Source organism: Podarcis gaigeae (assembly GCF_964106915.1).
Source record: "Podarcis gaigeae genome assembly, chromosome: 1".
Classification (NCBI taxonomy): Eukaryota; Metazoa; Chordata; class Lepidosauria; order Squamata; family Lacertidae; genus Podarcis; species Podarcis gaigeae.
Window position 1 is genome coordinate 91,759,486 of NC_139678.1, and position 13,860 is coordinate 91,773,345.

The following is a 13,860-nucleotide window of genomic DNA, read 5'->3' on the forward strand; positions in this document are numbered from 1 at the left end:
CTTAGGTTAAAAAAACAAACAGAAAGTTTAATACTTATCTGGAAATCTGCCATATCACATTGATCAATCACTTTTCTTGATTGGCACCTGCTCCCCTTCTAAATAAACCTTGCTCAGAGAACATACCAGTTATATCTTTCCTACCTCTCTTAAAAGGAAGATTTCCTCTCAAGTTGTTAAATAACAAAGGAGGCTAAAAGGGAAATTCCAAGAGGGAATTCAATTAACAAATTCTAAATAAAATTAACATGCTCTCTGAGAAGCTGACAATCTAGCAAGTTAATTATTGCTGGGCGCAGTAATCGACACATAGGAATGCTCACAGCACTTCTAAGCAGTTAAGTAGTTTGTGAAGACAGAAAAAGATACACATTCATTAAAAGCAACTGATTAACCCCCAGGAGGGGGGGACGACAGAAGTTTTATTTTACACTGCTCACAGTTTTATAAGCAAAAGCCTTCTCACAAACTTTTTACATTTGATTACTTATGCTAAGGCCCCTGTTCATACACCCCTAATCACAGAATGGCTGGTGCATCCCAGTGTTGTGTTTTGTGTTATGCTAACACCTAGAGTCCATGCAAAACTTTGAAGAAGAGCTATATTGCACATGCAAAAAGTTCCAAGCTGTAACCCTGGAATCTTGAAGAAGGGCCAGCTGCCACCAATCAATGCAGATAATGCAATTCTGACCTAGATAGACCTACTGACTGACTCCATGGAAGACAGCATCTTATGCTCCTCTAGCTACAGGGCCTTCTTGCTGGTCATGCCTGAACTTCAAAAGAAGCCAGCCCTGCTCCCTCTCTGCAATGGCCTTCCACCAGCTTGCAAATACATTTCTTTTTTAAATGGGTCTGCCAAACAGTTGATGCTTCAGCTCCTTGGGGTTTTTTTGTTTTGTTTTGTTTTTGTTTTGTTTTTGCTGCCGTCACCTGATTCCTCATCTTTCATCTTTTATTTTTAACTGTTGTTGAGAGCAGCCTTGAGCATTTTAATAGAAAGGCAAGGTGTTGATGCTTTAAATAAATAAAGTATACAAGGGCTACATTTGCAGATCACAGCAAGCCGCAGATAATGGTTTGCTGTAGAAACAACAAACTTTGGGTTACCATTACATCTAACCTGGGAATTGTGTCTAGCTTTGCACCATATGAACCATGATCTGAAGGCCATATTTGTTCTTGACTTTGTCATTATGGCTTGTTTCAGCAAAACAAACCATGCTAAAATAAACAAAGTCAAGAACCCTCAGTTTGGCTATAACACTAAGCCAAGATTGGTTGCTCCCACTCACTTGCCAACTGCTTTCAAAGAAAAACCATTAAGCAAAGCTTATCGTGAAGTCTAAAGTAGCCAGTATGAATGGTCTTAGCATAACAGGTCTAAAGCAGAGCCATGGGGAAGTTATCCTTTGCTTGCTGGTCTGGCACCACAAGTCACACTTTAAGAAACAATAAGAAGGACTAAAGTACGTAACCAATTTTGTTCTCGTGACCTTGGGGGCTTCAGGTGGAGATTTAGCCTATACGCCACCCATAACGCCGTTCTGCCTAAAATCAAGGCTCGTATGAGCTATCCAAATGTAGCAAGATAAACTGAATTTCTCTCTGTTCAGCAGATGGATTCTCTCTTGCGCTGCCCAGAGTGCTGGGGCTCAACATCCTGGGTGTGTCTGAGGCTCTGTTCTCCCAAACTAGCAATGGTGTGGTGGCTGATTGGTATCTAAGCCACAGTGAAACAGTGCCATGTGGATCACTTCCAACATCGTCTGGATTTCAAGCAGCAGCAACTACTGCACAAGTCTCTCTATGTGTGTTCAATGGGATCAAATGGAATTTCCTACAACTAGCTCCTAGCACTGCACAACACAACACCACACAGAGTCTACATCATACTTTTCCCGTGGCTGATCATTTGGAACTGTAGCCAGAAAACAAAGGAAGCTAGAGGTATCCGGCAGCTCATAGGTACAATTTAGCTGTGGCTGTCTAGTTCATAATATAAACGGTTCCTCTAGCAACAGCCTTTGGCTTTGTACAAACTGCTTCTATTGGTTTGTTTATGTACCTATTTCAAACATTTTTTTCCAGCCTCTCCAGAACCCCAAGGCAACTCATAAACAATTTAGAAACGTACAAAACTCTGAACAGTAATAATAATAAAACATAAAATAGAGCAGCAAAAGAAAAGTAATATTTACCAGAGGCACAAAATTAATACAAATCTAAATAATCATTTCTAACCTGATCCCATTTAAACCACAAATGTCAGTGCGTTCAGGATAATTCAGCTTTGCCTTCCGTTCAAACAAGCCTGTCACTACATTAATGGTTTAAACAGCCAAACAGGTTCTCAGTTAGTCCCAGGGGTTTTGCCTTTTGCTCTTTCCCAATAAAGCACATTGTCCAATTTACTGAGCGGTAAAAAAAAATATCAAGGTTTATTTCCTGGTTCCATAGGATGAACGTTAGAGCCGGCATTTTATTTTGCAGGCTTAAAGGTTTCACTAATTTAATTTAATCCATTTAAGTACAGGTAATGGAATAAAAGAAAAGAGAAGAACAAAAGATAACAAAAAAACCAGGCTGCTGACACATGTGAAATGCAGCAAGAGCAGTTCACTTCCTTCTAGGACTGTCTCAGGAGATGCGTCCAAAAAAAGTCAGAAGGGTCTGCAAGCTTTCAACCTTTCCCTCCTATTCTCAAAAGGTCCTAAGTAGCTTCACTCATTTGTCCTGATTGGAGAATTCAATTACAAGCACACTTCCATATCCCAAAGGGAAAAAGCAAAATCAACACTTCACTTCAGAAATAATTAAAACTGGAAAATGGGCTTGAAAGTGCTTCAATGGAAGCATATTGAACACCATGAAAGGGCAGGCAATATCATTGTATGGATATTAAGGCCAAGTAGAACCATTACATAGCAGGTTCTCATTCTTCCATTTTCCTTTCACTAACAAGAAAGTATCTAGCTCTTAAAGCTGTGGAGAAATGTGTTTTAAAAGTCAGTTGGCAATGTCTGGTTAAAAACACAAGAAGAAAGACAGGATATTCAATGCCCTGAACATTGCTCTGTTGCTATCCAATAATAATCACTATCCCTTAACCTTGTATCAACTCTGCCAAAAACCCTTAATATACAGGGTTGAAAGGACAGGTACCTAAGTACCACATACTATCAAGAGAGATTGACCATCGCTTCATTGAAAGACAGAAGATGCTAACTTTACAAAGAACAACACCAATTAGAAGTTCCCAAAATTCCTGTTTTAATTTGTGGAAGAGCAGGTTTTGTAACCCGAGAGATGAAGTAGAAACTATGTGAGCAGTATATCCCACTGAACAAGCTCATCTTGCATCTCATTAGAAAACTGCATTGTAAGAGGAAGCGACAATCCAAATCCACCTAAAATGCTTATTCTCAAACCAGAGCAGAGAGATCAGAAGGGAAGGACTCCCACCTTCAAAAGAAATCATTGGGTGCTCTCTTCTTGAACACTGCTGCTCATCTTCAGAGTAAACAAGGATATTCTGCGATGCAGAGAGGTGAACAGTGAGAAGGAAAAGGCTTGGCAATGATAGTGGAACAGCCTTTAATCTTGAAACAACCATGACTGAAGACGTGCTGCACATTCAGCGTCCAAGGTAGGGCCCCAGAAGATACCTGAAATATAAAGAAATAAATTAGGGAAAAGGTGGATCTCTTAGAAAAAGAATATTGAATAGGTGAGATTATTTTGTCTCTCACATAACCAGCCCACATGATGAGTAACAATTTGCAACAATGTTCAGAACAGCAGCACTGAGAACAGTCAACATGACATTAGATCTTTGGTGACATGACCATCATTTATTCCACATATGTTGGGCTCAGTTTATATAAGTACACAGTGTCTCTTAAGGTTGCATTACTGTTGACAATTGGCAATATTCAGCTAAATTCTTGCAATGGGCAGACATTAGCACTAGTGCAATGGGATTCCCCCCCCCCCCAAATCTGCTCCAAAACAGATTTATGGAAGCACAGGAAGGGGAGTACTTTCCCAGTTCTCAAAACGTAGTATTTCGGACCTGGAAAAATATAATACTTCCCTCCCAAAAAGCTACTCACTCCTATATTCATCACTATATACATTTTGCCATGGAAAATATGTTAGAACAAGTTTCATAGGCACTACTGGATGTTGCCTATGACACAGCGAGCGACAAGCAAAACTCCCCATCACCACCATTTCATGAACTGTAAACCTTTCTGAACCATTTAAACTCAGAAATTGGAGAGTAGGTGCAGGGAGAAAAGCATGAGGTGAGAAGCCCATTCTTTGAACAGAACTTTGCTTGCGGTTCTTTAAGATCCAACACTTTTTCCAGACTTGACAGATACTTGTGGGACTATTTCACAAAGGTAAAAAACCATCATATACAATTGTACTGGAGTCCCCCGTCCTCCTATAACAGTTGTGAACAGACTCGCTGCAGGGAGAGAGAAATGATGGAGTTGTTGGCATCTGAGGACGGGTAAAGTGAAGCTGACTAAGTGACCCAGAGCTGGCTGTGCATAGCCAGCCAGCAGGGAAGTTTGAAGAATAAGAAAATACTAAGAAGTAAAGGTTCCTGAAATAGCAATAGAGTGTAGGAGGTGAGGGCAGACTTGCAAATTCTGGTAGGGTTTTTAAAACACAGATAAATACATTTGACACTTGATGAGCACTCCAGAAATGCAATCACACAGCAACTAAGACCATTAAAACTGGTTTACAGGTTACAGTGGCAAGTAGTTGTGTGGCCTGTCACAAGTAACCCCACAAGGTGCTATCCAGTGTATAACCGTGACAACACACAACCACTTTCCACACAGCACTCACTTTAGCAATAAGAGGACTAACTGAGGAAGGCACAGGAAATCTTGGGTGGGAGGTCTGAGTAATAATATATAGTGACAAGTACTGGAAAAGTGCCAATATCTCCACACAGAGACATCATATTTAGTTAGAGAAATCTCTGGATCCAGAATCGGCTTCACATTTATTGTGCTATAAAGAGATTATCTGAAAGAGTGCTCAAATTCAGTTGGGGCATATATTGTCCAGTTTTGCAGAATGGTCCTGGGGCCCACAATATTAATTGCTGACAAACCAAATGTAACTGAAAGGCCTACCAGACTGTCAAACATGATTATTATTCAAGTCGCGCCAGTACCAACAGCAACAAAGACATTAGACTCCTTTTAAAGAAACAATAAGAAGAAAGCCACAATATTTTTGAAGGCATCTTTTGCTGCTGACTATGTACTTCAATGGACGAGTTTTTGGTGGTGGTGTTGTTGTTTTTAAGAATATTGTCAATAAAACTAAGCTGTGACTCCTCAAACTCTCAGTGCAATCATCATCACCAGTTCAGTTCAGAAGAAGTTAAACTTTACAACTCCAAGTCCCCACTCACTAAAACTGGAGGCGGGGGGAGGGAAGAATGCTGCTCAAATTAAAATTTTCTCCACAGACTGTGATAAATGAGAGGGAAAACTCAGTGTGAATGTCTAGTGACTTCAGCAAGTGCTGTGTCTAAGAAAGAGCCTATATAATCAGGCACCACGGGAACTTGGCCTGACACCGAGGGCTACTAAAATTAAGGGAAGGCATCACTCTGACTGTAGTGAGCTGCGAATCAAGGCATTGCTGGGGCTAAATGAGCACTACGTGAGATCGTACAGGGTGTGGTGTGCATTCCAAAAGTTTTGTTCAATTTCCAAGTGGTCTACAGACAGCGCACCTGCTTTTAAGAACCTTTGAGAGGCCGGCTCAAACGCCTTCAGTATTTATTTTGGTCTTTCTAGCTTCATTTGTAGAAACAAAGTAAAATGAGCAAGAGTTTTTAAGGACAACTCGACATTCAAACTTACAGAAAAAACAAATGTTCTAAGTTTTCTTCATCTATCTATCTATCTATCTATCATCTATCTATCTATCTATCTATCATCTGTCTATCTATCAATCTATCATCTATCTATTACTCTATTTATCTATTACTATCTATTTATCTATTACTATTGACTTCTTCCGGTAGTGATAAAGTGGGATATCAAATCCAAAGTCTTCTTATTAGCCCAGCAAAGTTGTTCACCATTTGTTATCTGTGAATGGGGCGGAGCGGTTATCCAGTAAAGTCACCCCAGAACCTTCATGGCTGAGTGAAAGGTTGAGGCTGGGTTTCCCCAGCACCACACTGTCATGTCTTCCTGCTGTTAAGTGAACCACCGCACCATACTGCACCCTCGTAATTCCCAAAACACAGTTCCCCCAACAAGACACCTATCTTCAACCATTCCCCTCTGTTTAAAATTGCTTGGTTTTTCATGCTGCTCTTTTTAATCATGTAACTTGCTCTACTTCACTTCTATTTCCACTCAGGATTCCATTGGAACTTCTTTTAGCTTATAAAAGTCTTCTTGCCCTCCTTATCTTTCTGCTTTCTTATCACTTATCTACTTCGCTTCATTTTATTGCCTTCTTATCAAGCAAAAATAATCTCATTGGTTTGTTATCTAGTGTTTGCATCTCCTTTACTCTTGTTATTCTTCATCCTCTGGAGTGCCCTGCCTCCTGATATTAGAAAACCTCCCTGGGTTTCTGGTTTATAAATACCCCTTTTGAAGACACGTTCCTTCTTTCCCCAGCTTTTACATGGAAGCTCATTTTCCTTCATTTCCTTCCTATTGTATTCCTTGTGCTTCCCTGCCTTTCTGTCTATTAAATTGTAACACTGCAGCCAGGACCTCTGTTTCAGCTCACTTACTGAATAGTGCTGCATTTTGAAAGCCCTTCAGAAATTATAGGTTGGGTACAAAAGTGCCAATATGGTCAACATAGACAAGCTGTGTTTGCACCCTCATGCTACAAACAAGACTGGTGAAATCAAATCCAAGACGCGTTGTTCCATTTTTGGAATCGCTTGCACGACCACTTTCATAAACGGAAGGATTCAAACTGCAATATGTAGTACTCTGTGAACAATTAAGTCAAGTAGGGATAGAAATTTGTTTTGCATTTTAATGCAAATCTACCTAATTAAGACACAAATTGAAATATAGCTATCCTTCAAAAGTCACAAGAACGACAAGATGGTACATGAATTGGCCTGTGGTAGCAACTGGGGGAGGGAGGGGTCATCTCAGCTACAGCATCACAAGTTACTAGTATTACTACTAATCATTGCCTGCCTACAGTGTCATAATCCAGAATGGACTAAACACGTATATGCTGTGACTTATATGATCAGAATAGTTGGATAGGGCTTTGTAGGCCAAGCACCTGCTCCATGCAGGAAATCCAGAGGGAGAGCGTTCCAAACATATGTTTGTCCAGTCTCTGCACGAAGACCTGAGAGCAAAGTAGTGCCTACCACCTCTTCCAGGTAAGTTGCTCTAGGGTTAAGCTCCTCATGAGCATCAGAGCCACTTGGGTAACATGAGACACTCCCTTTGGAGAGTGAGAATTGGCCATTGGTGTCTTGTGTGTCTGCATCATTAAAAACAATGCAGAAATAACAGCTCCACAGAGGCATGTAAACGTGATTGGTTTGCTGTTAACGAAACATTCCCTATCGCATTTGCTAGTGCTAAACTAGGATTTCCCATTTGCTAGCTCCCTGCCTCTATCTATCTATCTATCCATCTATCCATCCATCCATCCATCTAATATCTTTTAATTGTATCAGATGATAACTACTTATCAGCTTCATTTGGAATAAATGTTCAGCCAAATGAATTCCATCAGATGCAGTAGGTGGCCATCAATGTTCTGTGGAGAAAAGGGAGGCAAACAACTTGCCCCTAAAGCAAAAGCTTCAGAAGAATTAGAAATAGCTTTATGAACAATAAGACACTTCTTCTCTACAGTGCCCCCTGCCAGGCTTCCATAGGCCATGTGCTAATTAGCAATACCAAAAAAAAGGATAAATAAGTAATGTGTTACTGCCAACCATAATCTTTTCTCTTCTGGAAACATGATTTTAATGAAAAAAGGATTCTGCATGTAGAATTAGGCTGTACTTCCATGATCAAAAGATGGAAGATGAGAACATCTAATCAACTGGCTTGACACAGAAGATTCCCCACCCCCCTAAAAAGGAGTAAATCTTTTAGAGAAGAGACTAGAGCCAAACCTTGTATATGAAATGCTGTATTTTACGAACTGACACAACAGAACTACATAAGAAGAGCTGGATTAGGCCAGTGGCCCATCTAGTTTACTATCCTGTTCTCACAGTGGCCCATCAGATGTCTACGTGAAGCCCAAAAGCAGAACCCAGATGCAACAGCACTCTTCCCACTTGTAATCCCCAGTAGACTTAATGTCTCCAAGAGTGGAGGCAGCACGTGGTAACCATTGCCAAACTTGCTGTGTGGCAGATCAAATGTAGGTGCTATCTTCAGGTAGTTGTCTATAGGTACCTATCCATGTAGCAAGCTGAGGTTCACAATCCCCCTGAAATCACTTGGGAATCTAGAGAAGCAAAGGAGAACTGGGCGGTGGGAATAGTCCAGAGCAAACGTCAATTCAGGTTTTCCATGGATTTATATTTGGTCCAACTGAGCTTTAAAGAGCAGATTATCGCAGGGAAGGCTCGGGGGGCGGGGGGAGCACTCAGGCATGAAGCTTTAAATCAAGAACTGTGCCTGGAATGAGCAGAAGAAAGGTAAGTGTGGATGAACTTACAGTGTTCACTTTTCAAGTGTTCTTGAAGAACATTAGAATACAGTGAACAATAAAAACGGATATTGTCAAAAGCAACAAAACTACTAGACAATTTAGTTACAACAACAGTCTTGGCAAAGCCACTCTGTAACTCAAGGCTCCCACTTAAAAGTTTAGGAGCAGTATAAGAATGATGAAGTAATGTAAACAATTCTTCAGGTCAACTTCCATAACCAGTTTGTGCTCCCAAAACAAAAATCCTGGCTTACAAAGCTGATCTGTGGCATAGTGTTATGTCCCCTTCTCATACAGACCGCTCACATGAGCTGCTAATTATGCACAACTAGCTATAGGTAAAGAGTGAATTGGCCATTGGAATGTCAGCCCCTCAAGAAAAATGTTAGGTCGACTACTTTTCATGAAATTGCCAAGAGCCACCCTGAGGCAAAAAAAATATTATTATTAATATTGAGCAGCCAATGCTGTTATTATTAACAATGGCTGAGCCTCTTATTGATATCAAAGTATAAAGGTAAAGGGACCCCTGGCCATTAGGTCCAGTTGTGACCGACTCTGGGGTTGCAGTGCTCATCTTGCTTTATTGGCTGAGGGAGCCAGCGTACAGCTTCCGGGTCATGTGGCCAGCATGACTAAGCCGCTTTTGCCAAACCAGAGCAGCGCACGGAAACACCATTTACCTTCCCGTCGGAGCGGTAACTATGTACTTGCAGTCTGACGTGCTTTCGAACTGCTAGGTTGGCAGGAGGATATCAAATATAACAACCTGCTAAAAGCAACATGACCTGAAATTTGTATTACGCTCATTTAGTCAACTCTCTGATACAAGGAGCCTTGCAAATGGCATTGTTATATAGACTCTTTAGCTGCTTCAATACACTCCAGAAAAGGCTTTGAGACATTCAAGCACCATTGCAGAGCACTCAGGACACAGAGAAGTGCTTAAATGTAATGTAGTGGTTATTATTATTGTTGTTAAGGAGACAGTATCTGTTCCCATCTTTCTGTACAGACAGGACCTACATAATTTTTACCAATATTAAACTAGGATTTCTGGTTTTCAGGCTTCAGTGCTTTGTTTCCTGTGCCATCAACACTCTGATCCTACTGCAAACCAGGAAAACTAAATGACAAGGCCAAGGACCTCAAGAGTGCAGTAATAGCTTACCTATGCATCCAGTAAACTGACTCCTAAGGCCAATCCCAATCCTTGCATCTGAAAGTGTTTAGTCCTTGCAATTCATTTCTCTAGCCTGTGGTTCTGCTGAGTTCCTGCTTACCACTCTGGACCTTGATTTTGCCCAATTTCAACAACCCACTTGCTGCTTGTTCCTCGCCATGTCCTCTGGAAGTTGACCGTGCCCATTTTAGATCCTACACCTGATCTGGCCTACATAGACCGGCAGCCAGCAACTTAGGTCCCAGAACATGGCTCCCTGAAGCCTAACCCTAATGAGATTTCAGACAACAAGCATTAAGGCAACAAGATTATTTATTTGTTACATATGCTGATTTATATCCTAGCAGCAGCATAGTGTGGAGGCGGGATGAGGGGGCCGTGGCCCTGGGCGTGTTTTTCTAAGGGGGCATGACTAGGCGCCTCCACAACAGGCTCTCTAATCAGAGCCTGGCTCTGGTGCACAAGGGAACCGGAAAGACAGGCAGCTTTTTTGCACTCAACTCCACCAGCCACAGCTCCATTCCCTGGTCGAGCCTGACCCCGAGGCGGAGAGAGGAGAGTGGGTGGCAACATTGCCACCCAACTCTCCTGGGCTGCAGCATGTGCATATCCAGCAGCAGCTCCATCCTGGGAGTGGAGAGAGGCTATGGTGTGCACAAGCTCCCTCCGCACCCCATCTTCCTTAGGGGCATGCTCTACACACACACCTTGGGTGGCATGAACTTATGCTGCACTGCTGTATCCCACCTTTGTTCCATTATATAACCCAAAGCAGTGTTTCACACCAGATTTCAAGTCTGCCTCCCATCCAGGCACTGACGAGACCCAGGATGATTAGGCTTCCATATGCTATCCGACACATGCCAACAATTCCAGAAAGTCCTTACACTCCAGAAAGTGTGGTCCTGTGCCTTAAAATGAGCAGGGCAAAAGGCAAGTATGGATAAACTCTGATAATCCCCTGTATTTTGGGGGGCATAGCCACCAATTTTATTTTAACCACATCTATTTAGCAATCATGATAGAAATAAAATGATGGAATGGGAGAAAAATGCTTTACAGTAGTGCAAAAGTAGAGGGAAATTTTCCATTCTGACAAGTGTGTGTGTGTGAGTGAGTGAGAGAGAGAGAGAGAGAGAGAGAGAGAGAGAGAGAGATTGCCTGTATGTTTTAATAAGGAAGGAAATAAAGAAGGGGGAAACTGTAGCACTTTTATGGTTGGCTAAATTCACACCAGGAGCAGCGGGTAGAATCAAATGAAGAGAAGAAAATTCAAAAACCTCATTGGCTGGATAAACACAAAGAAATATAAATGTTATAAAACCCGACAGCTGTGCCATGCAGAAGTGACAGACTGGTCCAGTGAACATTACATTGGGGGGGGGGGGGGAGAGAAAGAGAATAGTTGTTTTTTTTAAAAAAATCGGAATCCTCTTATAATAAAAGTGAGCCCCTACACTTTTTGCTTACACCCATCCATCACCAGTCAAGATGCCCTCCTGTCTGACCTTTTCAAAACATCATGTTGCAAAACAAAGGCAGAGGAGGGAACATTTGTGCTCCAGCTCTGGAAAGAGACTGCAATTTACCCATAACTATGTTTATTCCATGAATAGTAGATTTGTCTTACAACACAGAGCAATGCAGTACAATTACATTGCATTATTTACCAGACCAATCAATCATGTTTATAATGTCACGTCTTCAACTGGGACATGGAAGTGCCTTGTTTCCCTACAAGACATACTAGAATTGCTAAATTTCTCTCTTAAGATCATAGTCTCCTTAAACACTGTGTTAGAGAGAAGCCAAGAATTGATGCCCATGCTCTTTGGCATGTGACTGGCTAGTTGAAGTTTCCTCTCAAGGCTGATCATGTGAATTCAAGTGTGCTTGAGACCATGAGGTAGGAAGAGCATTACACCATCAATCCCTATAGACCAGGCTTCCTCAAACTCGGCCCTCCAGATGTTTTGAGACTACAATTCCCATCATCCCTGACCACTGGTCCTGCCAGCTAGGGATCATGGGAGCTGTAGGCCAAAAACATCTGGAGGGCTGAGGCTAAGGAAGCCTGCTATAGACCCTTAATGTTGCAATCTTCCTTGAGGGACAGGGCAGGAGCACTAACCCTCCTTACAGCTCGAAGATGCTCAGCGCTCTGGAGTGTGTATGCCCTTGGCAAGACTGCGCAAAAGTAAAGGTCAGGTGGCAGCAGAAACAAAAGCATCATATGGATCTGATCCTTTTTTAGTATCCTGATGCAATGCCTGTGGAAGGCATGAGACATCGCACCTGACAGTCTTAAGTTGTTCACAATCACTTCCACAAAGCAGCATGCTCAACATGCAAGCCTGGGGGAACTTCATCTTGGTATTGGTTAATCTCATTAATTGGTATCTCAATTAATTGACCAATACCATTAATTGGTATCTCATTAATCACCATTTGCATGTATCTCAAGGTAATTTGCAAACATAACATAAAAACAGCTAAAATGGTTTTAAAAATAGTGCAATAACTAAATATAGGTTTAAAAGCAATACAAAATGAAGGCCTAAGGCAGTGACATTTTCATTCCGTTGGAAAAGCTTGTCGAAATAAAAACGTCTTCGATTGTTTCTGGGAGGTACAGATAATGGGCACATATCTGTATCTCCAACAAGCTCTGTAAAGCCATGTTCCTCATCCCTGATCCACTGATGGATGATCAGGGACATAAGCAAAAAAAACCCACAGATATTAAAGATTCTTGACAGCTGGAAATCTCTCTCTCAATCTTTGAAAGGAAGATGACACTCATGAACTACTGGGGAAGACAAATAAACAATCTGTAGCAAGATTCAATTTGGGTCCAATATGAGAGCTTTTACTTGCAGTTGACTAAAACTGAGGCATCCTTCGGCTGAGACCAATTTCTTTCAAACCCAGATGTAGGACTTGTGGCTGTACTGCCTGCTTCAGGAGTTGGGACAGAATGTCCTGTGAGCATAACAGATTATTGGGAGGGAAAAGATGGCTGTTCTCATTCTTAACTAAAGACAGGTGGACAGACCAACCTTTGATCACTTCATATTTAAAAGTATGGCTATCATCTCAAAACTTCTTAGAATGAGTTTATGAAAGTTGTAGGATATCCCACCACCCCCTGAAGAATATGAAAATATCTGTACCAAAGGACATGTCAGAGAGGAGTAACTAATGTTGATGTGAAGCAGTAAAAACTTAAATACAAATACAGTGGGTACCTTGGGTTACATAGGCTTCAGGTTACAGACTCTGCTAACCCAGAAATATTACCTTGGGTTAAGAACTTTGGTTCAGGATGAGAACAGAAATTGTGCAGTGGTGGTGCAACGGCAGCAGGACACCCCATTAGCTAAAGTGGTGCTTCAGGTTAAGAACAGTTTCAGGTTAAGAACGGACCTCCAGAATGAATTAAGTTCTTAACCCGAGGTACCACTGTAGTCCAATGTGAGTTAAATGAGTTAAGTTATGTATTAAATTATGTTAGTAAACTAACACTAAATTGTTTTTAAAAAAAATTTAATCTGCCAAATTATTTTCAATCCCCCTCCTAGCAGAATCCAAAAATTGTAGGAACTAGTTTGTGTCATGCTGGGTCCACTTTCCCACTTACATCAATGTAAGGAAAAGGCCTTGATCCGCCTTGGCCAATCTTGTGCCCTCCTGTCAGCAACAGCCAGCAGGAATACCCGCTTACATTCAGGGAAGGATCATGGAATATTTGTGAGGGAGACGTGACTCTCAGAGCTCTCCCTGGCCCCAACTGGCTATGGGTATGCATCATCCACAAAGTCTGTAGTATCTGCACACCAGCAGCAAAGAAGTGGAGGCCCTGAAGCTGCCATACCCCTTGCAGCTGCTACCCTTTCATATTTGGTGTAGTTTATGATTAAATACTGGAAGGACAGATCGTGTAGCTGAGGCTCCAGTACTTT

The 13,860-nt window shown here is 41.6% G+C and overlaps 1 protein-coding gene across 9 annotated transcripts in view; it reads right to left on the minus strand.

Annotated features, from left to right (window-relative positions):
- SEMA5B (semaphorin 5B) overlaps positions 1–13,860 on the minus strand; it is a 353,564-nt gene that overhangs the window by 155,874 nt on the left and 183,830 nt on the right. For all 9 annotated transcript variants that reach the window (XM_083734995.1, XM_083734993.1, XM_083734992.1 and 6 more), the window contains one exon: positions 3,469–3,671. In XM_083734995.1, coding sequence (XP_083591121.1) covers positions 3,469–3,640 — 172 coding nt within the window. In that variant the 5' untranslated portion in view covers positions 3,641–3,671. The remainder of the gene's footprint in view (positions 1–3,468; positions 3,672–13,860) is intronic.